Source organism: Eleutherodactylus coqui, chromosome 4, assembly GCF_035609145.1.
Source record: "Eleutherodactylus coqui strain aEleCoq1 chromosome 4, aEleCoq1.hap1, whole genome shotgun sequence".
NCBI lineage: Eukaryota > Metazoa > Chordata > Amphibia > Anura > Eleutherodactylidae > Eleutherodactylus > Eleutherodactylus coqui.
The window spans coordinates 111514877-111540666 of NC_089840.1; the positions used below are offsets into that span (position 1 = coordinate 111514877).

The window sequence follows — 25790 nt, forward strand, 5'->3', positions numbered from 1 at the left end:
TAAATGCAACGAGAAGCCAACGAGCCAACAATGATTTTTATGCTGGCTGAAACTGAATGATGAACGAAAAGCGCACGATTCTCGTCGTCAGCGGGGAGTGGGGGGGAGAGGGAGAGAGAGAGGGCTCCCCCCTGTTCCCCGCTGCTACCCCCGCTCCGCCACGCCTTCCCCCGCACCCCGAATCTTTTCACCCGAGTACGGAAGTACTCGAAAATCGCGGTGCTCGATCGAGTAATTACTCGCTCATCTCTAATGGCGAAAATATGTGAGTTTGAGTTTGTGCATTACATTCTAATAATTGTTTTATGATGCAACACTTAACGGTAAAGTGTGGCCTACCATAATGTGATTGAACCTAGCTTTTTTGGCATAAACTAAACCTACTCATAGGGGGTTTAAAGTTTGACTGGACAATCTAAAGATCAACCAAAGTTATTATCCTGCATGAGCCACTGTGAAAAAATGCTGTGTGTTAACTCTGTCTATTCTACGTTTGCAATGTCTAATTAATATTCTTGAATCTGCCCTTTTGGGCTTTTGCACATAAACAAGTTTTTTCTTTCTTCTCGGAGTATTCAAACTCTACCCTATAGCGCGCGAGTTTGAATAAAACAGCGGGAAGATGGTCCTGCCCTATCTTTTCTCAGCTGTACTATAAACAGGCGAGAGCACCGCTAATGAAAACAAAACCATTGGAATCAATGGTTTTCTTTTGTCCCATCAATAATTGATAATCACTGCCATATAACAGGATGAAATTATGCCCATGTGAAGAAGCCCTATGTCTAATAGTTAGACAGTGCAAACCTAGGGCAAAAACACATGGCCGGATGCGCAACTACGCTCGTCACTACAAAGCGTAGTTGTGCATGAATGGAGTTTTTTTTTCTTCTCAGGCCATTGACACGCCATGCCATAGCGCACAAGTTTGAAAAAACCAAGGGAAGATAGGCCCTGGCCTATGTTTTCCGCACATAGTATTAACTAGATGTGTGAAAGATAGGGCAAGTCCTATCTTTTCTTGCTCATACTATTAACGAGTGAAAATACCGCTACTGAAAACGAAACCATTGAAATCAATGGTTTTGTTTCATCCTGTTATGCGGCCGTGCTTATTATGACCGCATAACGGGACTAAAACACACCCATGTGAAGAAGCCCATAGACAGTCTTAAAATTCCCTACATTTTATCACAGAGGCTCATGCTGGGAAGTCGTAAGAATAATCCTCTTCATCTATCACTTTATATCAACTGTATCTTTAAACTATCTAATCTAACTTTTCTATCGCCTACTAGTGGGCTTAATTTACAACAAAAATTGCAGTAAAATTTTGGCGCAACTTTTGTTCAAATTTTTGATGCACTGTTGCATTTAGGTCATGCCCCCTTTTTCACAAAGCCACGCCTCCTTATCGGACCTGATGTAAAAACTGTCAAAAGGTGTCTTAAAAACACATATGAATGTGGTGCAAACTATGTAAGACCGTTTTCTTCTGCAATTTGTGCCGGAAAACTGGTGAACTTTCAATATTTAATGTGCCCCATTATTTTTTTTCTTGCAGGTGTTTGGCTATTTGGAAATTATAACTCGAAAGTCACAACTCTGAGATTTAGGAACGCAAAATGTATAGATGAAGAGGATTATTACGACGATGTACCATATTCAACAATTGTTTTAAACACTCCAGAGGAAAAAGGAACTTCAGAAGAAAGCTCTGAAGAATCCCCAACAATTATTCAGGATGCTAGTGACGATAACGACTACAGTGATAGGTTGGCTGATTTATTCATGATTCGATCACTTCGAAACAATACCGGAGCAATAGAAGAAGCTGAAAATCTTACTGCTATAGCCTTGGGAAGTCATGATGATAATGGACAAGATTCTGTTAACCAAACAGACTTGAATGTATATGATTTCTTTGGGTCCAGTGAAGAAGATGTTTCTAGGATAGATGGCAGTGAGTATGTCTCAAAAAATGATACTTTCCTTAAAAGTAATGCAAGTGAAGGCATTAAGGGAAAACATGTCTTACAAGATGTCCATTTTGATCAGCATAACAAGTTAAATGAAAAAGAAGAGTTTGATAGTTCGATTCCAAGCAATAGCACAGACTTGGAAAGTGAATCAAATAGTATTCTACCAAATGATGATAATGAAGGTAATTCCACATTATACCTCCAAGAATCCTCTGTAGAGGAGGAAGATAGAAAATCAATGCAGACGCATGGCAATGGCTCAGATATCGAAACGTCTAGAAACGTGACCAAAAGACGTGCAGAGATTGATGCAGGAAATTCCTCCAGTGAATATGTCCTTAAGGATAATGGATTACAGAATTCTACTTCGGACACGCGGGGCCTCCGGTCTAGTGATATCCAGAAATCTGTTTCTTCATTAAAGAAACCTGAAAACAGCACAGATTTACCAATATTAGGTAAAGTCACAAGCGAAACACCATATTTTATGGAACAAATTGATGACAACATTCAGGTAACAATAACCTATAACACTAAGTCCGATGATCCCGGTAATGGAGGGAACCACATGTCCACTACAGCATCACCTGCGCCCAACAATCTCCAGAACGTCACTATTACACATGAGAGTGCACATACCCAAACTCCAATGACCTCATCAGTTTCACCTCCGTTCAGCATTGATGATTTTCATGATCCAGAACTTGAAGAAATATTTGGGTAAGTGAATTTGATTTTCTTATTGTGCTATACATTACTGCAGAAGAATATGTATGTCATTGTGTGTACAGTACCTGGAAATGGGTTTAGAATTCAAAGGTTGCATCACATTAACCCCTTGGTGATCAAGCGCCTGTTTCACATTAATGACCAACTAATTTTTCAGTTTTTTGAATTCCAGGAGCCATAACTTTTTAATTCTTCTATCGACAGAGCCATATGAGGGCTTACTTTTTGGAGGACAAGTTGTAGGTGCAAAATAAATAGTGAGATAACCTTATTCTCTGGGTCATCACAAATCCGGTGATAACAAGTTTATATAGCTTTTTTTATGTTTTACAATTTTTGTACACAAAAATGATTTCTTTTTTTTTAAAGATTTGCTTTTATGTTGCCACATTCCAGGAGACAGAGCATTTCTATTTTTCCATCGATGAATCTCTCTCTATCAGGGCTTGTTTTTTGTGAGATGAACTCTAGTCTTCATTTATCTAATTTTCGGGAACATATAACATTTTGATTGCTTTTTATTCCATTTTTTTTCTGCAGGCAAGATTAAATCTGCAATTCTGGCATGTATTTTATTTTTAACAGCATTCACTGTGCAGTACAAATAGTATGTTAAATTAATTCTGCAGGCCGGTACGATTATGTCAATACCAAAATAGTTTGGGGGGTTTTTTTGCAACTTTTTCACACCTTTTTTAAAAAAAATTGTTTTTTGTTTATCACTGCATTCAAAGACCCCTACATTTTTTTATTTTTGACAACAATGCTGTGAAAGGTTTTTTTTTTAAGAATGAGTTGTACTTTTTGATGGTACCAAATGCAGTTGTGCACACGAATACACAACTTTCATTGTGCAAAAACACAGTGCTTAAATGCACGCAAATACGCCTGCGCTCGTATGGAGGGGCCCTAACAAGAATAATGTAAAGTTACAGAGTTTATTTAACTCTTTTGGACCTTTGCTTTCAAAATAGTAAATCTAGTAGGTTTCCCAGAATTTAATCTGCTCCTCGTCTGGACCCATGATTTCTTCTATAATACAGCACTTCGAACCACAAACATACCCAAAATCAGAAAAGTGAGCTAGTTTTAATATATGTTTTACCTGAGCTTGTGTCATGAACAGCTTTATTGACCATCTTCCTTGTTAGTTGGGCAGATGTTCGGGGAGAAGAGCAATGTACACCCAATTTAACCACACACATAGTCTACCCAATGTAAACCTTGCAACATTGGCAATTAATCATATAAATAACATTTCGGCTTTCGTATTTTAATAGCTGTACATTTCATGAGATAATCCACTGTAGAACCAATAATTAATGAAGTGCAATTCTGACACGTAAGACTCATAATTTTCTCTGTGTGTTCAGATTGGTTTGTTAACCAGGTAATCCGTTCTAGCCAACTCATTGGATAATGATTTTCCCTTCCGAAGTATCAGCCTGGGATGCTCATGAAACACCAAACCGTATTCGGTATCTTTATGCACCATATTCCAATATGTCATGTTCATTCTCCTGCATATGTTTGAATGACAATCATATGTCGAAATAAACAAACGTCTACTATCACATTTATTTTTCTTATATCTCTTTTGGTTTCCTTGCCTCATCACCTGGGAGAACACCAACTTTAATGCCCACATTGTGAATGTCTTTCTCAGGGTAACCCCAATGGGCAAATTTCTTAAGGAATTTCTCCATTTGAATGAAAAATTCATTACGAATCCTGTGTGAAATTGGCCTTTCAAGGCTCCACTGAAGGTTTAAGGCATGGTGACTGTCATGTTTCAGCAAGTTATTTCTATAGGTTGGGTTGGAAAACAATGTTATTGAAACCTATATAACTTTTAGTCACCTACATAATGAATCTTAGATGGATCTTTTTCAAATGAAAACTTGATGAGATTATGACATTCCTTCAAATAGTCCATAAATTCAGAAAGTTCTTTAATTATCTAAGCACAATAGGAAGACATTATCCACGTAATGAAGCCATAGTTTCACATGGTTATGGAATCATGATTGCGGGAGGTGCAGCTCCCATGAATCTGAATTCAATGTGAGCTGTGGTTGCACTTACCAAAATGGGCCGCTGCAGTATATACTACTGACAGCAGTGGGGGAATCAGCCAATCGATAGGGATCCTGAGCCGACCCCACCGATCATCTATTCATGACCTAGCCTGAGGATAGTTTATCAATAGAAAAGATGTCTGAAGTCCCAAGAAAGCCCCTTTTTAAGTCCGGATACTCTAGAGGGAAACCTACTGAATTTACTATTTTAAGACCAAGAGCCCTAAAGGAGTAAATGAAGTCTGCAGCTTTGGAGTATAAAGAGTGTAAAGCACAATACTAACATGTGATATAAAGAGATTGAAATCGGACCTTGATCTGTGGATTGATAACTGCTGTTGGATACTGTTGTGATGGGAGACACCAGCATTCTGCATAGACCAAATGGTGATAAGGTGTAGCTCACAAAGCCGGTAACCACTGGGCAGCTTCCCTTCGGGCTTTCATGTTTGCCTTGTCTTGTTTGACAGGTCACTATATATAAATAGAGAGAACCCTGTTCATTTTCTCTGAAATACAACAGCATTTGAGAAGTTCACATAATTCTTTGTGTTTAATCTCTTTTTATTAAGTTTTTCAGAATATTTTACAAACATTAGGAAATATCAGTAAAAAGGAAAAAGGAAAAACAATAAAAGGGAAAATGGAAATAGGCCTCGCAGGGCCTATGGTTCATATTGTTGGCACATCTTCTTGTAAACAACAAATAAAACAGTCAATTCGTCTAGCCCTTAGATGATCGCCGGACCACCTTGCCCCAATCCACTGTTCTTTTACTATATCAACGCATATTTAACTGACGGTAAAGGTGGGGTCTACGTCGTGATGAATATTATGGTTTATGTGGTGGGAATCCTTTTCATTTGAAAAAAAAAAGGGGGGGGGGAAAGATATAGAAACAATCTGAGCAAGTTAATTAAATAGGGCAGAAAGACGAGGTACTTTGACTATAGCACGCCGAGCACCTCTACACAGACAGAACCACACATACACTCACACACACACAAAATAAGAGAAAACAAACAAAAAAAAAATTTAAGAAAAAAGGGTGAAGGAGTGGGGGGAGGGGGGGGCGGGGCGGGAGCACCCTGAGCGTCTTCCAGTCGGTCCCCAACTCCAAAGGCCTTGTGTCCCCTACAGGGCTCGCGAGTACGTTTAGTAGAACAAGCTGGCAAACTCTGCTGAGGATTTAAACATAATCCAGGGCTGCCAGGTCTTTCTGTATTTCTCCTTTTGTTTTTCGGGCTCTCGAGAGTGCTCCGCACATAGCTCCTCCATTTGGTTAAGGTATGACATCTCCTGCTGCCACTCCCTCATTGAGGGGACCTGTGTGGATCGCCAGTGGCGAGGGATGACTGCTTTGGCTGCTGCAATACAAAACCGGAGCAAGTCTCCCTTTTGTGCACTAATGGAGCCCGGCAGGATGGAGAGGAGGGCTATCTGCGGCATATTGCTAATTGATTTTCTGCACATTGAGTTATATGTGGCAAACACCCTGTTCCAGAAGGGCCGCAGTTTATCACAACCCCACCAGACATGTAACAGAGTGCCTCTATCAGTCCCACAGCGCCAACACATGTCCGACACCGAGGGGAATATCGCATGTAGTCGCGTCGGGTATCTGTACCATCTAGCCAACACCTTGTACCCTTTCTCTTGAGCAGCGCATGCCATGGTTAGTTTGTGTGTGAAAATAAATGATTTTTGCCAGTCGCTCTGTGTGATTTCCTCTCCTAACTCCTGCTCCCAAGCCCACTTGAAGCCCGGGCTTGTGCAACTAAGCTCATGCATCAGAAGGCCGTATATTTGTGATAGCACGTGCTCCGGAGGCAACCGTAACTTGAACAACCTCTCGAAGGGTGTCAATTCCAGGCCCGGGGTGTCGCTTCCCTCCCAAGGTGTGAGGAAGGAGCGTAACTGAAAATACTCGAGCCAGAAGATACGAATGTCTCCGAATCGGTGTTTGAGTTCCTGCAGAGTGGGAATTGATTGCCCACCCAGGACCTGCTGGACCCTGGTATCCTCCCGATTCTCCCAACCCAAATAGCTTTCTCGCTCCCTCCCCGGTGGGAAAGCTGGGTTATTAAACAATGGCGTCAAAGGGCTATGTTCCCTGGACAGTATCTGTTGACGTGTTTGTATATCCCACATAATTCTTTGTAATCTTTGAATCAGTCAGTGTATAGAGATGAGTGAGCACACTCGGATAAAGCAGTTACTCAAGCGAGCATCGCTCTTCTCGAGTAACTGCTTACTGGTCCGAGCAGGCTCGGGGGGTGGCGGGGGTGAGCGGGGGGTAGAGAGAGGGGGGTCTTTCTTACGCTCACCCCCGAGTCCCCCCCTCCCCCCGAACCAGTAAGCAGTGCTTGCTCATCTCTATCAGTATATCATGCTGCTTGTAGTTAGAGTTCCTCCCCCATTGAAATCAATGGGAGCTATACCATTGGCTCCGACCCCAATGCGGACATCCGACCTCGCGTGAGTGTAGAGGCTGAGATCAGCTGATTGCCAAGGGTCTCAAGTGGGGGACCGCTGCCAATCAACTATTGATGACCTAGCCTGAGGTTTGGACCTCAATACTATAAGGGGTTTAAATGCCTGGAAAACCTTTTTTATGGACTCAGTTGTAAAAATTCCATCATTTCCTTTGTAAAGCTTTGTAATCACTTAATCAGATTCCTGTTTTTTTGCACAATGTTGATGTTCATAATATTAATCCTTAAAAGTGGAAGTTCATGAAAAGAATGATAAAGAATCATACAGATACGGACATTTTACTAAATCATACAAGAGAACAGAGACTTTAAAATTACAAAATAGCTCAGTTTATTTTAGCAGAGTCTTTAGTAGGTCTTTAACTGAGATTAGTGACCATTAAAGGGGTTTCCTTGGACACTAAAAACAAATTATAAAGGGTAAAAATAAAGAAAAATTGAATACTTGCCTATCCTGGCGATTTCCTGTCTAGTGTTAAAGCCCCAGTGCCTACTGTACAGAACTCGGAAAAGGCAGCGGGCAATCACGTGCCGTTCATTGTGCACATGACTGCTCAGCCATTCACAGGCTTCAGTGGCCATAGAAGAACCACCACTAAAGCCTGAGACTGGCTGAACGGTTACATGTACAATGAATGGTACATTTTTCTTCATTTTAATCCTTTATAATTTTTTTTTTATGTCCCGGTAAGCTCCTCTAAGAAGGGTAGTAAAATTAGTAGACAACTGTGGTCTTCCGGCTTTAAATGTTTTCTGAGACCCCATTGTAGGTTAATTTGTAATACTTTTTCTTCTGCAGTGCTAATGCATTTAAAGATATCATCACAAATATTTTTTTACGGGAACAAAATGATGAAGGAGCCAATAAAGTGAAGGAAAAATTATCTAATGAAACTGTAGAAAACAACTTTGAGGAGTTTCTAAATGAATCGCTTACAAATAATAGTCACATGACAGTAGAAAATCCCAATAATACTGATGCTAAAGAACACAAAAAGGTGCATTTAAGAAGGATGGAGACTTTTGAAATTCACCAAAGTACTAATCAGACATCGTCTGTTATGTATCGCAGAAGTAAAAAGAAAGTGAGGAATATGAAAGAGAAAAGAACTGCTGTGAACAACAATATACATGGCCTCAGGGAAAACGAGACCTTATATGATGAACACACGGCGCCAAATAATTCTTTACATGGAGAGGTTGGGAATGGGACATTTACTCCAAGAGGGTTTAGTCCAAGAGGACATAATCCAACAAGTTTAAAACCCAGAGGATATAATCCTGCACTCAAACCTGAAATTGTTATTGGAATATCCAAAGGAATGCAAGGTGATTATGAAGAGTACGACCATGATGCCGCCTTCTTCATGGATGAAGACAAAGCCAAACCGCAATATCTATTATTTGAAGAGCCATATAAAATAGAGACAGAAGATGATGTAAACCGCTATACTAATCCTGACAGAATTGCTGCAAATTTTATGCGAACCTCGAAAGGAACTAAAAGGATGTACTATATTGCGGCTGAGGAGGTGCAGTGGGACTACACTGGAGGCTCAAGGAGGTACATAGTTATGTTGTGTTCTTTCTCAATTATACAGTAATTACTTACTGTAATGTAGCTATTGCTAATGGTATCATATTACGTCTTTGCTAGAACATGTGCATTTCAAGTTTATCATGGCTATTGGTCCTCTGCATTTACCAGACACTCTGATATGTAATGTTCACTACTTAGGCCACAGACACACGGATGGGTCGGATTCCGCATGTGGGATCCCACAGAGGAATCTGACCCTGTGCCCGGCTGGTGAGTCCTGCGTACCTGTCCGCAGTCTTTTAATCTGTGCTGCGGATGTGCCGGCCAGCGCACATGCGCCGTACAGATATTGCCGTGACATCGCTGGATCCCAAAATATTTCTGCAATGACAATTGCAAAAGATCTGTGGGTTGGGCAGCTTTCAATGGCTTCAATGGAGGCCGTTGGTGCAGAATCCGCACAGAATTGAAGCATGCTGCGATTTCTCCTCCGCGAGTGGAACATTGCAATGAATTTCTGCTCGTAGGCAGGAAATCGTGTTTTGCATAGTATGCTATGGGCAGTATTTGCTGAGGAATACGTAGGCGGACGCCAGCTCCGGATTCCACAAAGCAAATCTGCGCGTGTGCAGGCGGCCTTTAGTGTCTCAGAGCAGTGCTTCTTAAAGGGTGACCTGTCACCAGCATCTTATCCCTAAAACTGACTTCACTGCCAACGGGGGATGAAAAATCAAAAACTAATGCCCTCTCTTTTCCTATTGAGCCCATGTACCTTCACAGTTAGGTTCCACAGTTATCCTACACCATATACAGATTAGCAAAAAAAGAGTCATCTGGACAAGTAGAGTCATGCTGATTCTTGAGCTGCCAAGCTAGAAACTCCTCCTTTCTCTTAACAGAGCGCTTGTTGCACCCACATTTACACAGAAAAACGTGTCCATAAGAGAAAGGGGGCATGGATAGCTCAGCAGCTCATGAATCAGCATGACTCTTCTTGGCCAGATGACTCTTCTCTGCTAATTTACATGTAGCACAGGACAACTTTGCAACCTACTTGCAGAGGTAAATGGGTTCATTGGAAAGAGAGAGGATATTAACCCTTTGCAATCCAATTTTGGATTCAGGGTTTCCTAGGGGGCTTTCTCTTTCTGCCATTATACAATGGCGCCAGCTGCTGGCTAGAGCCAGTACTGTGGTATGGGACATGCTGGAGAGGCCCCCCGACCACAGAGCGGCCAGTAATCTACAGTAAGAATACCCTGCTGGACATCTTCCGAGATTGGAGCTGTACAGCCTTCAATCAGAATGTCTTTAGATGTCAGACAGTGTATTGGAAAGGGTTAAATATAACCAATTTCTTCTCCCCTGTAGGCTAGTAAAGTTCGTTTTAGGGGTGAGATGGTGGTAACATATTCCCTTCAACTCCAGTCCTAAAGTTCCCTAAAAGGTCGTGGTCTCAAGATTTCACTGAGATTTGGCACAAACGTTCTCTCTAAGGAATACCATCAAATCATATCCTGTTGAAGATACTTGAGGACTGGAATTGAGAAAGTGTGTTGTAGAGCCCTGAGTAAAGTTTCACAGATTGCATCCCTCGAAAATCATTGTGCAGAGAATCATATTATTTTGTTTTAACTACAGGAACCAAGTAAATCAGAAACCTATTGGTGAAACAAGACAGACCATGTATAAAAAAGTTGTATTTCGACAGTACCTCGACAACACTTTTACAAAACCTGATGTAGAGGGTGAATATGAAGAACATCTTGGTATACTGGGCCCTGTAATTAGAGCTGAAGTTGAGGATGTTATCCAGGTAGGAGGCCGATTCCACTGCATTGTTCTTTAGTATGGATGGGCTATAACATTCGACCAGTTGGAGTGCTATTGCTGTCTAAGGGAAACAGAAAGGCAAAACGCCAGTGTGCAAAAGAGCATAAAAATAGCTGCTATATACAAAGGGTGGACAAGAATATCGAAACAACATACGAAATGCATTGGATTTTTGATAGTTGGAACTGACTTGCCCTTTTGACCCCTGCTTGACTGTGAGCTTTCCAGCCAAATTTGTGTTTACTTCACCTCTTGGCCTGCTCTTGGTGGTTTTGGGAGCCAGCTGGTAACAGCAACTGAGTGGCTCAAACCCCTGACCAATGGAACGGCAAACGTTCACTTCTGTCCCTGCAGCATCTGTGTCATATTACTTCCACTTAAAATTGGTCTCTATATGTCTTATTGAAATATGACTTATAATCCCATGTAACTTAAGGCATGCATTTTGTACAATGTATCCATATTTTTGTCCACCCCCGGTAGTACAGTGTGTCTGGCTATCTATAATTCTTATGACAAAATCAGCTTTTGGCATGGCGTCTTAGGAGCTGACCTACGTGATCACAGCAAAGGCTCCCACACTAAAATGGGATTGATTGCACTATGTTGTTCTTTGAACCTAGAGCTCCACGGCTACATAGTGCCACCTACATGTCACAGTAAAACTGTGGTAATATTGCAACTACACTGTTTTCCTTTGGGAAAAAAACTTGTGTATATGATGCCATGAAGTCCTATTTTAATAGATCTTTACATATTTCTGCTTCTCAGTGTATAGTCTGTTTTTGAACACTAGGTGTTCCTGAAGTCAAACACAACCCAAAGTACTCTTGGTCTTACGCTATTTAATATAGGTAGCTGTTCATGATACTTATCATATTTTGTGTCTGTTATTTTGTAGTGGTACCTTTAGTAATTGCCATCATGAATAGTTCAGGGCTCTAGAGCTGTCCATTCGCATAAGACTTTGATCAACCATTTTGGTCAACTATGTTGTAGTTTGAAAAAAAAACAAAAGTGTGAACGATCATGGCTAATCAAGAGGGAAAATTTTTGGCTGTCGTCAGTTGAAAATAGATGTGAGTTCAGTCAATCATTTGCCACTTTGCACAAGCCCACTATGTTTTCTAACACTTTTTTAATACTTTGCCCATTCGGTCAGTTGAGTCTGGCATGTTGCTGGAGGGATCATTTGTACGAATGGTTCTGTGGATGGCTGACAGGCCACATTGCAGCCAATTGAAGTTTCACATGTATGAGCAATTTAACTCTATTTTCACAATCTATTTTGCTCTTCTTAAAATCTGTGTAATATTAGACTTATTCCTGCTGTTATGCTTCACACAGTTACCTGTTCTGCATGTGTTGTGTCTGTAGGTGACTTTTAAAAATTTAGCATCACAGCCGTACTCTATTCATGCGCATGGAGTGTCTTATGAAAAGTCATCAGAGGGATACAGGTACGATGATGAAACTCAAGACTGGCTAAAACAAGATGAAGTTATTCAGCCTCACGGATCCAATGTGTATGTGTGGTATGCAACACAGCAGTCAGGACCTGAGCAAGACGGTTCTGCATGCAAAACATGGGCCTATCACTCAGGTGTTAACACGGTAAGCAATATATATGATGAACAACCAACCTATAACTAGAGCTCTCATGCAGGAGACTATATAGTGGTGCTTCACTCCACCATTACCAACTTTAGTAGAGTGATAATGCACAAGATATTAGTCATTATTTATTTTTAAAGCGCCACTAGGCGCAGTCCAAGTGTATATGAGTTAAACTACATTGCACCAAATATAAGCTGCAGATTAGAGATGCGCGAGCACCAAAATGCTCGGGTCCTCGTTATTCGAGTCGAGCTTTTTATAAAATTCGAGAGCTCTATTCGAGTAAGAAACCCCATTGACTTTAATGGGAGACTCGAGCATTTTTGTATGTGACCCACCGGTTGCAGAGCTTTTTTTATTTTTCTCTCTCTCTCTCTCTCTCTTCTTCTCCTCTCCCCTTACCCCCCCCCCCAAGCCAGCCACAAACCCACAAACTATCGTTGATGTGCGCAGCGGTGGGGAGGGGCCAAAACTGGGGCGGGGTCGAACACGGCGTGATGCTCACTCGAGTAGCGAGCACCATCGAGTATGCTAATACTCAAACGAGCATCAAGCTCGGCAGAGTACGTTCGCTCAACTCTACTGCAGATACTACTACATATATTATATATTATATACATACATACAGCTGGAACAGTAAAATAGGCAATCAAATTGATACAGACGGAGAGAGCACTGCCCTTAAGGGCTTACAGTGTAATGGGGAAGAAGGGTAGAAAGTTCTCATCTTGTGGGGGCACCAGGGGGTAGGTTGTAGGCATGTCTGAAGTGGTGGCTTTTCAGGTTCCTTTTGAAGCATTCCCTGGTGGTTGTGGGTCTGATTAGTTGATGTAGCAGGTTTCAGAGTATGTGTAATGCATGGGAGAAATCCAAGAGACAATTATTTCAAGAGCAGATTGCGGGAGAGTAGAAGAGGAGGTCTTGCGAGGACTGGAGGTTACGTGTGGGGAGATATAAGGAAATTAGGTCATGTATGGAGGGAACATGTTGTGGGCAGTCTTGTATGTCATTGATAATAACTAGAGATGAGCGAGCGTACTCGGAAAAGCACTACTCGCTCGAGTAATTGGCTTTATCCGAGTATCGCTGTGCTCGTCCCTGAAGATTCGGGTGCCGGCACGGAGCGGGGAGCTGCAGGGGAGAGCGGGGAGGAACTGAGGTAAGATCTTTCTCTCCCTCTCTCCCGCCCGCTCTCCCCTGCTCCCCGCTGTGACTCACCTGTCAGCCACAGCGGCACCCGAATCTTTAGCCCCGAGCACAGCGATACTCGGATAAAGCCAATTACTCGAGCGAGTAGTGCTTATCCGAGTACGCTCGCTCATCTCTAATAATAACTTGAACTAAATTCTCTGGGTAATGGGCAGCCATTGAAGGGATTGGTAGAGAGCAAAAGCAAGGGAGTAATGGGGGAAGAGGTGGAAAATCTGGGCAGCAGAGTTGAGGACTGATTAAAACGGTGCAATGGCTTTGGAAGGGAGGCCATAGAGAAGAATGTTGCAATAGTTTAAGTGGGAGATGATGAGGGCATGTACTCGCATTTTTATTGACTCAAAGTTTAGGAAAGATCATATCTGAGAGATGTTTTTGAGCTGGACGTGGTAAGAGCATATATGTAACACTGAGACAGCGGACGTGTGGAACTGTAGCTGTAGTTTTAAGCTTTCTCTATTGTTGTCAATCTTGTCTTTGAAGTGTGTGGTAAAGTCCTCAGTGGAGATGAGACTTGTGGTGGGTGGCATCGAGAAACAGAAAAGGGAGTTGAATGTGTTAAATAGTTGCTTGGTGTTGTGTGAGAAGGAGCATATGAGAGTGTTGAAGTAGTGCTGTTTGATAGAGGCTAGTGCAGTTATGAAGTTGAGGACGACCTGTTTGAACACTGTAAAGTCTTCTTGGGAATGGGTTTTCTTCCAATGCCTCTCTGCAACCCTGGACTCTTGTTTCCATTTTTTGATAGGCCAGTGTGGCATGATTGCCTATTGATACACCAGGTCATTTTGTCTGTGAAAGTCTGAGTCTAGAGCAAAAAAATAAATACTGGCCTTAATGACCTGCCTGGCCGATGACCTACAGGCCGGATGAAAAATGCCCACATCCATGAATACTCACAACTATCCATGTGGGTATTCATGGCCATAAGCATTTTTCATGGAGCCACAGACAGAAATAGAATATTTATCTATCTGCTGTTACTTCAATAGGAAAAAGACATTCATTCTGGCCTTATTGGACCCCTGATTATCTGCAAACCAGGAACGCTTGACAAGCAAACCAACCGCCCACTGGATGCTCGGGAATTCATATTGCTATTTATGAGCTTTGAAGAAGAAAAAAGCTGGTACTTTAATAAGAACTCAAAGAAAACATGTGCAGACATAACTGAAAAATCATCAAATGGAATGAATTGCCACACCTTTCATGGTGAGATGAATGAGGGCATGGAAAAATGCATACGTAAAAAAGTGAATACAATGTATATTGTAATGGAACCATACTGCTCACACTATGGAAACCAGCATACTTATCTCTAAAAGTCACAACAGAAAGAGTATACTAAAAAAAGGCCATGCATAAATATAGATTGCAGGTTATGGATTCAGACTAGAAAGTGCTTTATTAAATCATGCCTTTCTGCTATTGTGACTAAATTTGTATTCCAGACAGCGCCGGCCTTAGGTTAGATGGCACCAATGTGGAGTTTTTTGTTCCCCCCATCATAAGAAAAAAATAACAACATATATTGCACTGATGGGCTGTCTGCCTATATTCTACTTGTGCAGAAAACCGCAAGATAGTAGTATACACATACCAGAACAGCTCAGTGAATAAATACTATACCAGAACCAAGCTCAGTACATAAGCTCAACAGCAGAACCAAGCTCAGTATATTAATACAGTATCAAAATTAAGCCATTGATGAGTGATGTAGCTCCACAGGATGCTGCCACACTAAGGAAAAACATCTGGCCATGTTTACCTAATGGGGGTGATGGCTTTTGGCCTTCAGCTATCTGGTGCCCGGTGTCTTGTGCGACTGCACAGGTTGCAGATAGTTAAGCTGGCCATGATTCCAGGCATCATAATGGTAAATGGGATATGTGATGAGTGTTAGACTGGTGGGGGTTCTGACTACTGCACTTCCAACAATCACTCAATTGTGGGGTCCAGTCCCTGCCCCCACCCGCTAGTACGTCCACAATGGAGAGGAGCCTATGGAGTTGAATTCACTTCATACAACTGTATGGGAGATAAGGAAACAATCCAAATACTTCCATCAGTTGGACCTCCACTGACTTAACATTTAGGCTAGTTTCACACGGGTGAGGGCGATATCGGGCTGTGAGTCACGCCCCAATATCACACTTTCCACCATGTGAGAGCCCGTGGATGCGAGGCGTTTTCATGTGAAAAAGCTTCCCATCACTAGAGGAATCCCTACATCCCCACAGGAATGAAGGGATTCCCTCAGCCGCAGCTCAAGGGATTCCCTCAGCTGCTGCTGAAGGGATTTCCCCACCGCGGCTGTCACAGCCGTGGCAGAGGATCACAGAGTTCTCCCATCTCCAATATAGAAAAATATAGAACATGCTGCGATTATTTTTCCACGCAACATCACGTGAATGAAAACATCACAAATGAGAATGAAGCCAAACATTGGTTTCATAATTCTGCGTTTTCACTCACTCTTGCATCATGAGAAAATCGCACAATTTTATTGCCTGTGTAAAACCAACGTTAGAGTATGTTCCCACAACACTGAATTGCTACAGATTTTCTGTAGCATCTATGCCACAAGGAAGCCTATGCTTCTCCTCTTATGAATAGATGATTAACGCAAAAGGTTTTCACTCAGACTTTTTGAAATTACATCTGCTTTGGTATAATATTGCTTAAACAAATAATATCGAATTTCTATTCAATTCCAGCCATCAATGGAATTACATACAACCTTCAAGGTATCAATATGTATCAAAATGAACTAGTGAGATTGCACCTGCTGAACATGGGAGGACCAAAAGATATTCATGTAGTTAACTTCCATGGTCAAACGATGACAGAACAAATAAAGGCTGAATTTCAGCATCCAACTTACCCCCTAATGCCTGGTAAGTCGAGTCATATAGTATCTGTAGAATCATTATGTACATTTATATTACAGGATATAGACATTAAGTGATCAGTGGGTTTGTATTTCCGGGTCTTACAGACAGGTAGGAACTATCACAGGTTGATCCAGGGATTATTCTGATTGCCATTATGGAGTCGGGAAGGAATTTTTTCCCCGATGGGGCTAATTGGCTTCTGCCTCTTGGGGTTTTTTGCCTTCCTCTAGGAGGTTGAGACACGCGGAACCAGATGGACATTGTCTTCATTCAACCTAACATACTATGTTACTATGTATGTATCTATTTCTATCATCTGTCTTTACTTAACCAATATCATGGGGTACATGCAAATAATAGGTCCTCACTGCAAAACTTACAAAGTTAATGCAACATTCTGGGCCTGGACAAGCAAAGATACTGCTTGTGTCACTGACTACCTGATGCACACTATGAATTACTATGCATTGGTACACTATGGGCTCGTTCACATGGATGTTAGTTTTTTGGTGGCATAATACGCAACCTATTTACATGACTAGAAAATCGCATAATGCCTGCATATTTCGGCGATTCTTCGTGTTTTTGCGCATGTATATACACAGCATAAGAAGCTTCATTATCCCTGCCCTTTTCTATACCAACTCCAACAACAAGGTTCTATCTCTGAATCTTACACTTAACCCAGTCTAAGAGGGGATGTCTGTTTCTTTACTGAACCAACTTTCCTGATTGCCTGCGTTAGCACAATGGAGTGGTACAGGTATATTCTTGTGTCCCAAATCAGGGTTAGTATGAGCTGCTCTGAAAATCACAGGTCACACACACTACATTTGTGTAAATCGCAAATGATTGCATTTATTTGTTAACCAGCCAAAGAATTTATAGTGCTTTAAGACAAGGACATTAAAAAGGTCACCTGAATTAGCATATACATAACTTGTTACTCCTCTTTATTAGTGATTAGTAAACTTAGCACATGCCGTGACATCAGTCTCTGAGTCTCTCGTTCACGCACTGTTTACCAGCTCTCTGAGGTCATTAATTGATAATCTATAAGCATTCCTGAGCTTAGTTAAGATTTACATAGTTAAATATATGTATGTATAGAAGAGCAAATAAAATAAACCAGATGATAAAGAGTTCTTATTTGCTAAGCATAATACATTCCTACAACAAAGTCCATATTTAGTCAGCTGTCTGGCCACACATTTGTGTGAATGAAGGTCAATTACAGCTTTCTTCGTTAGGCCTTGTAAACTTCTGATTGTCCTGTTCATATGAATACGTGTCAAGTAAGTTACAGAGAATGGAGTGCAGAACATAATGGTGTTCAAACACTATGGTTCCTCTCACACCTGTTCTGTCACCCCTGTCATTTTAGTAGCACCCTGCCCCTCAGTAGCTGCACTGCTGCATCATTTCTCTATTTTTTAATCCATTATGTGTAGCTGTAATTTTCAATATGACATATTAAAGTATTTTGTGTTCTCTAAGGTACATTTGCCACAGTTGAAATGAAGCCAGCAAGGGTAGGTATCTGGATGCTTGATACCGAAGTTGCAGAATATCAGCAAGCAGGAATGCAAACACTATTCAATGTTGTAGAAAAAGGTAAATTAAGAAAATCCTAGCAATTGTCATCTGGTTTACTGAGGTGCTTTTGTGAAATACTCAGCAGAACAAAATGCACACAGTCAAGGTATTGCCAAGGGCAACCAATCAGATCCCAGCTTTAATTTCCAGACTTTAGTTACTGAAAACAACTAGGTGTCAATAACTGAGGGAACCTGTCAGTACAATCAATGATGTTCTGTCCGTAACAATGTGACAGTTTTCCCATCGGTTTCTGAACCGCTAATTCAAAGGCGACAACCAATATGGCTGCATTCCAATATGGCTGAAATGCGTGTTGTCTTTTTATACAAAAACAACTACTGAAACGGAAAATTGCTGGTATCCCTAAGTAAATAGAATATGATTAGAGATGAGCGAGTATACTCGCTAAGGCACATTACTCGAGCGAGTAGTACCTTAGCCGAGTATCTCCCCGCTCATCTCTAAAGATTCGGGGACCGGCGCGGGTGACAGGTGAATTGCGGCGGGGAGTGGGGGGAGCGGGGGGGGAGAGAGGGAGAGAGAGATCTCCCCTTCGTTCTTCCCGCTCTCCCCCGCCGCCGCCCGCCGGCCCCCGAATCTTTAGAGACAAGCGGGGAGATACTCGGCTAAGGCACTACTCGCTCGAGTAATGTGCCTTAGCGAGTATACTCGCTCATCTCTAAATATGATTACCAAAGTGTTATAACCTCCAATTTACTAATATATGGCCAGCTTTATAGCCTAAAGGGGTTATTCAGGCAGTTCCCGTTGGGATGCACCAGGGTTGAAGCCGAAGCTGCTGCTCTGACCCATGTATAGCGGCTGGTGTTTGTAATTACAGGCGCAGCTCTCATTGAAATCAATGGGACCCCAGCCTGCGATTACAAATGCAGCTCCCATTGATTTCAATGAGAGCTGCGCTTGTAATTACGACCTTTGGCCAAAACACAGGGGGTCGGAACAGCGCTTTCACTCCAACGCTGGTGCATTCTGCTGCGCGTGGCCTGGATAACCTCTTTAAATCCTCATTCGGCCGCTTTCACACATAGGTAGTATGGCTGCATTTGTGTGAGCATACATACGTACGAGAGTCCCAGACAGATTGTGGGTATTTTGATCCAATTTTCATAGGAGTAAATGCAGCGGTAATACGTTTATGTAAAACCGGCTTTATTGTAAATTTCTCATCTAGAGAACCCCTTTTTCATTTAAAGATTGATTCTGAAAACAAAATGGAATACATGAAGGAGCCGGATTCGCTAGAGTAAGCGCTGCCTTTGTTAGCAGTAGTTTGGTCTAACATGGCTCTATGACATTGGGCATACTCAAGGACCTAAAATATTGTGCAGACCAAATACACCCCTTTATGGCAATTGTAATCCCAAAGGTTTGAGGAACATAACAAAGAAATCAAGGTGTTGACGTGGCCTCCAAATTTTCAAGATCTGAGTCTGATTGAGCATCTGTAAAATGTTTCAACACATAAGTCCAATCCTTGAAGGTCCCACTTCACAACTTACAACACACCTTAAGAGGGAACGTGTCATGACTTTTGAGCCCAATAAACTACGTTATGGAGCTTAAAGGTGAAGCAACATGGAGTCCGGGGAGCTGTGTTTCCAACTCACAGAGTACCCTATTCCTTCATTGTGTCCCAGCGCGGTTGGAGTGCACACAGCTTGACTAGAGATTAATTTATTTTTACCATCGCTGCATTCAAATACCCGTAACTTTGCTATTTTTCCATGAACATTACTGTGGGAGGGCTTGTTTTTTTCCATGTTGAACTGTAGTTTTTATTGTTACATTTTTGGGGTACATACAACTTTGTTATCACTTTTATTGCGTTTTTTTTGTAAGGAGAAATGAACAAAACAGCTTTATGCCTGTATTTTTTTTACTTAAATCAGTGTTTGCCATGCGGGGTAAAAGTGTGTGCAATACAGTGTTCAGGCCATTACGGATAAGGCTATACTAAAAAAGTTGGGTTTTTTGTAGATTTTTTTACAAAAAAAACAGCACAAAAAGGTTTTTTAACTTGGATATTTTTTCACCACTTGTATTTATTTCTTTACGTTTTTCTGTCTCTGTAGGAGACTTGAGCCTGCAACCCTTCTGTACTGCCATACTGTATATTATCTCTTATCTTTCACATTGCAAGCAATGGCAGACTTGGAGTCCCCAGTTAGGCTTCCAATTGCTATAGCCATTCATCAACCCTCTACAATTGGATGGCGTAGGGCCGCTGATGTCACAGAGGGAGCTCCCTCCCTCTGCTAACCGCTTCCATGTAATGATCAACATTGATCTCCGATCCTGGATAATAGAGCAGGACGCTGTCACTTTCAGCTGGCTTCCACTTTGGTTGGCATGTAATTATCTAGATGCCGTACATGTATTTGCATCCCTCCTATGATGTACATGTACATCATTAGGTGGGAAGGGATTAACCCTTTCCAGTCCAATTTGTATTGGTTTTCCTAGGGGGCTTACTCTTTTTCTGCCGTTATACAACGGCGCTATATGCTGGCTAAAGTCAGTACTGCATGAGTTGACTTGTTGGATAGGCTCCGACAGCAGACAGGCTGGCAATATACAGTAAGAGAACCCTGACGGATGTCTTCCAACATCAAAGCTGTACAGCTTTAAATCATAATGTCTTCACAGGTCAGACAGTGGATTATAAAGAGTTAAAGGATCTGCTAATATCTGGGTGTCAGATACCACAGGATACACTAAGAGGTCTTGTGGAGTCCATGGGTCAGAACTGCTTTGGCAGCATGAGAAGAAACTACTCAATTTTAGGCAGATGTTTGAATGTTATGACTGATTGCTATATAATTTCGCACTATTATCTTTATGAATTGCTCTGAGTTCATATTTTTATATAGCAACTTAGTGTAATAGTAACGTAGAATTAGATATTTATCTCTCTGGTTATATTCTGATATCTATTTTAGAATGCAACTAATCAATTTATACAAAATGTATACATAGTTATACCATATTTTGCCTAAAATTAAATGTTACATTATTATTGTTCACTTTAGGGTGTAATTTTCCACTTGGCCTGGAAAGCAGAATAATATCTGATGAGCAGATCACAGCATCACATTATATAGGTGAGATATGATTTTGCACTCAGGTTAAGGCTCATCTGCCCATGCAAACGCCTGCTGGCCAAGAATGTAAAAGGTCTATTAGGCTCCACGGCAGCACTGAATTGCCTGCCACTTGTGGTAAAATTTCAGCAGATATAACTTCAGCTTTCACTATGGAAAAAAGTCATGATCCACCTTGTGAGCAGTGCAAAAAAGTAAATTCTGTAGTTTTGATAAATATCTGTAATGTAAATGTATTGATAATTTTATCGTTTTGTCTATCATAGATCCTTGGGAGCCCAAATTAGCTAGAATAAACAACGTAGGCTCATACAATGCATGGAGCGCACATATGAATAGATCCTCTCTGCCATGGATTCAGGTATCTTTAATTACTGAAATAATTTATTGTTAAACCATTCTTAAGACTTCTACTTGCTGTAGGTGACAGTAATATCCTTTAAAATAGTGTGATCTGAATTGGCTAGTTCTTCAAAACCTACAAAACCAACCTGAAAACCCACCTCTTCTGAAAAGCCTACAATAATCCCAACTGCCACCACAAAATCAGATGAGCAGCTCACCTACTGTCTCCCTTCCCTTCCTTCTAGACTTGTAAAAGTCCTCCTAGGACGGATGAAACTTCAGAAAAGAAGAAATGGAGTAGATAAGGTGGACATGTATGCGTGTGGCTCTGTTCATTAAAATACAAAGCAGTAGTGAAACATTCGGCTGTTTCAGCATCTGACAAACTACAATTGGGATAGTCACATGCATGCATGGTCTTCTCTTTTCATGAGAGCGAATGCAAGAGAAAAGATTCCCTATTCTTCCAAAAGTTGGGAGTTGTGGAAGTGAATTTGGCACCTATTAGGCATTTATGACATATTATATTGATATACCATAAATGTCTCACATTGTAGTACCCCTTTCATGTTTATTGAATCCATTGAAATTGGTTCAATTTTATGATTTGGACCTTGGACCATAAAAAGTTGTACATCCCTTGATTGGAGGGCTATTCTCAGCATAGACATTTATTAGAGATGAGCGAACGTACTCGTCCAAGCTTGATGCTCGTTCGAGTATTAGGGTGTTTGAGATGCTCGTTACTCGAGGCGAGCACCACGCGATGTTCGAGTTACTTTCACTTTCATCTCTGAGAAATTAGCGCACTTTTCTGGCCAATAGAAAGACATGGAAGGCATTACAACTTCCCCCTGCGACGTTCCAGCCCTATACCACCCCCCTGCAGTGAGTGGCTGGGGAGATCAGGTGTCACCCGAGTATATAAATCGTCCCCTCCCGCGGCTCGCCACAGATGCGTTCTGACAGAGATCAGGGAAAGTGCTGGTGATGCTGCTGCTGCTATAGGGAGAGCGTTAGGTGTTATTTTAGGCTTGAAGAACCCCAACGGTCCTTCTTAGGGCCACATCTGACCGTGTGCAGTACTGTTAAGGCTGCTGTGAGCAGTGTTGCACTTTTTTTTTTTTTGTATATCGGGCGTGCAGAGCATTGCATCCTCAGTCTGCAGTAATTTTACATAGTATAGGGCCAGTACTGGTGAGGCAGGGACAGTGGGAAAGGTGAAAGAGATATACTGTCTATATAGGCAGTGGGCTTTTTCAAACAAATTTGGGAAAAATACTATCTTTGGGCTGCCTGTGACCGTCTTTAGTGTACTGCGTCTCTGCTGGGGGTAGTAGTCCTAATTAATACGCAGCTAAGTGTTACAGCAGGCTTGCGCAAAATTCTTTCCTGGCTCTGCGTTGCCCGTTACATCACTGCCGTCATCCCGTCCAGAGGGAAACAGTCTGCAGTAATTTTACATAGTATAGGGCCAGTACTGGTGAGGCAGGGACAGTGGGAAAGGTGAAAGAGATATACTGTCTATATAGGCAGTGGGCTTTTTCAAACAAATTTGGGAAAAATACTATCTTTGGGCTGCCTGTCACCGTCTTGAGTGTACTGCGTCTCTGCTGGGGGTAGTAGTCCTAATTAATACGCAGCTAAGTGTTACAGCAGGCTTGCGCAAAATTCTTTCCTGGCTCTGCGTTGCCCGTTACATCACCGCCGTCATCCCGTCCAGAGGGAAACAGTATACATATATAAGCTGCCTACAGTATCTGTCTGCTGTCTCAGCTCAGCCTTTAAAAAAATAGAAGCAAAATACTTAAGGCCTACTAGTGGCCTTTGGACACTTGACTGCTTCTGCGCTGTGAATTCCACTAGCTCAGTCATACGCACCTACGTCTCACTACAGGCTTTCGCAAAATTCTTTCCTGGCTCTGCTGTGCGTTCCGTAAGCGAAGTCAGCCTCCAACCACAGGCCAATAAGTGGCACATTTAATTACAGCGTTCTGTTTCTGCACTACTGGTAATACACCATGCTGAGGGGTAGGGGTAGGCCTAGAGGACGTGGACGCGGGCGAGGATGTGGAGGCCCAAGTCAGGGTGTGGGCACAGGCCGAGCTCCTGATCCAGGTGTATCGCAGCCGACTGCTGCGGAATTAGGAGAGAGGCACGTTTCTGGCGTCCCCAGATTAATCTCACAATTAATGGGTCCACGAGGTAGACCTTTATTAGAAAATGAGCAGTGTGAGCAGGTCCTGTTGTGGATGGCAGAAAGTGCATCCAGCAATCTATCGACCACCCAGAGTTCTACGCCGTCCACTGCTGCAACTCTGAATCCTCTGGCTGCTGCTCCTTCTTCCTTCCAGCCTCCTCACTCCATTACAATGACACATTCTGAGGAGCAGGCAGACTCCCAGGAACTGTTCTCAGGCCCCTGCCCAGAATGGGCAGCAATGGTTCCTATCCCACCGGAGGAGTTTGTCGTGACCGATGCCCAACCTTTGGAAAGTTCCCGGGGTCCGGGGGATGAGGCTGGGGACTTCCGGCAACTGTCTCAAGAGCTTTCAGTGGGTGAGGAGGTCGATGATTATGAGCTACAGTTGTCTATCTGTGAGGTAGTAGTAAGGGCAGTAAGTCTGATGGAGGAGTGCACAGAGGATTCGGAGGAAGAGCCGCTGGACGATGAGGTGACTGACCCCACCTGGTTCGCTAAGCCAACTGAGGAGAGGTCTTCAGAGGGGGAGGCAAGTGTAGCAGCAGGGCAGGTTGGAAGAGGCAGTGCGGTGGCCAGGGGTAGAGGCAGGGCCAGACCAAATAATCCACCAACTGTTTCCCAAAGCGCCCCCTCACGCCATGCCACCCTGCAGAGGCCGAGGTGCTCAAAGGTCTGGCAGTTTTTCACTGAGAGTGCAGACAACCGACGAACAGTGTTGTGCAACCATTGTCGCGCCAAGATCAGCCGGGGAGCCACCACCACCAGCCTCACCACCACCAGCATGCGCAGGCATATGATGGCCAAGCACCCCACAAGGTGGGACGAAGGCCGTTCACCGCCTCCGGTTTGCACCACTGCCTCTCCCCCTGTGCCCCAACCTGGCACTGAGATCCAACCCCCCTCTCAGGACACAGACACGACCGTCTCCCGGCCTGCACCCACACCCTCACCTCCGCTGTCCTCGGCCCCATCCACCAATGTCTCTCAGCGCACCGTCCAGGCGTCGCTAGCGCAAGTGTTTGAGCGCAAGCGCAAGTACACTGCCACGCACCCGCACGCTCAAGCGTTAAACGTGCACATAGCCAAATTGATCAGCCTGCCGTATAGGCTTGTGGAAACGGAGGCTTTCAAAAACATGATGGCGGCGGCGGCCCCGCGCTATTCGGTTCCCAGTCGCCACTACCTTTCCCGATGTGCCGTCCCAGCCCTGCACGACCACGTCTCCCGCAACATTGTACGCGCCCTCACCAACGCGGTTACTGCCAAGGTCCACTTAACAACGGACACGTGGACAAGCACAGGCGGGCAGGGCCACTATATCTCCCTGACGGCACATTGGGTGAATTTAGTGGAGGCTGGGACCGAGTCAGAGCCTGGGACCGCTCACGTCCTACCCACCCCCAGAATTGCGGGCCCCAGCTCGGTGCTGGTATCTGCGGCGGTGTATGCTTCCTCCACTAAACCACCCTCCTCCTCCTCCTACGCAACCTCTGTCTCGCAATCAAGATGTGTCAGCAGCAGCACGTCGCCAGCAGTCGGTGTCGTGCGGCGTGGCAGCACAGCGGTGGCCAAGCGTCAGCAGGCTGTGCTGAAACTACTCAGCTTAGTAGAGAAGACGCAGACGGCCCACGAACTGCTGCAGGGTCTGACAGAGCAGACCGACCGCTGGCTTTCGCCGCTGAGCCTCCAACCGGGCATGGTCGTGTGTGACAACGGCCGTAACCTGGTGGCGGCTCTGCAGCTCGGCAGCCTCACGCACGTGCCATGCCTGGCCCACGTCTTTAATTTGGTGGTTCAGCGCTTTCTGAAAAGCTACCCACGCTTGTCAGACCTGCTCGGAAAGGTGCGCCGGCTCAGCGCACATTTCCGCAAGTCCAACACGGATGCTGCCACCCTCCGCACCCTGCAACATTGGTTTAATCTGCCAGTGCACCGACTGCTGTGCGACGTGCCCACACGGTGGAACTCTACGCTCCACATGTTGGCCAGGCTCTATGAGCAGCGTAGGGCTATAGTGGAATACCAACTCCAACATGGGCCGCGTAGTGGGAGTCAGCCTCCTCAATTCTTTACAGAAGAGTGGGCCTGGTTGGCAGACATCTGCCAGGTCCTTGGAAACTTTGAGGAGTCTACCCAGATGGTGAGCG

General features: G+C 43.3%; 1 protein-coding gene across 2 annotated transcripts in view; it reads left to right on the top strand.

Moving 5' to 3' along the window:
• F5 (coagulation factor V) overlaps positions 1–25790 on the top strand; it is a 79255-nt gene that overhangs the window by 36640 nt on the left and 16825 nt on the right. Inside the window, exons 13-21 of one of the 2 annotated variants that reach the window (XM_066599996.1) lie at positions 1565–2702; positions 8084–8848; positions 10466–10640; positions 12035–12271; positions 14473–14692; positions 16198–16377; positions 17872–17988; positions 21024–21095; positions 21362–21456. In XM_066599996.1, coding sequence (XP_066456093.1) covers positions 1565–2702; positions 8084–8848; positions 10466–10640; positions 12035–12271; positions 14473–14692; positions 16198–16377; positions 17872–17988; positions 21024–21095; positions 21362–21456 — 2999 coding nt within the window. The remainder of the gene's footprint in view (positions 1–1564; positions 2703–8083; positions 8849–10465; positions 10641–12034; positions 12272–14472; positions 14693–16197; positions 16378–17871; positions 17989–21023; positions 21096–21361; positions 21457–25790) is intronic. The other variant, XM_066599997.1, reaches the window with a different exon arrangement.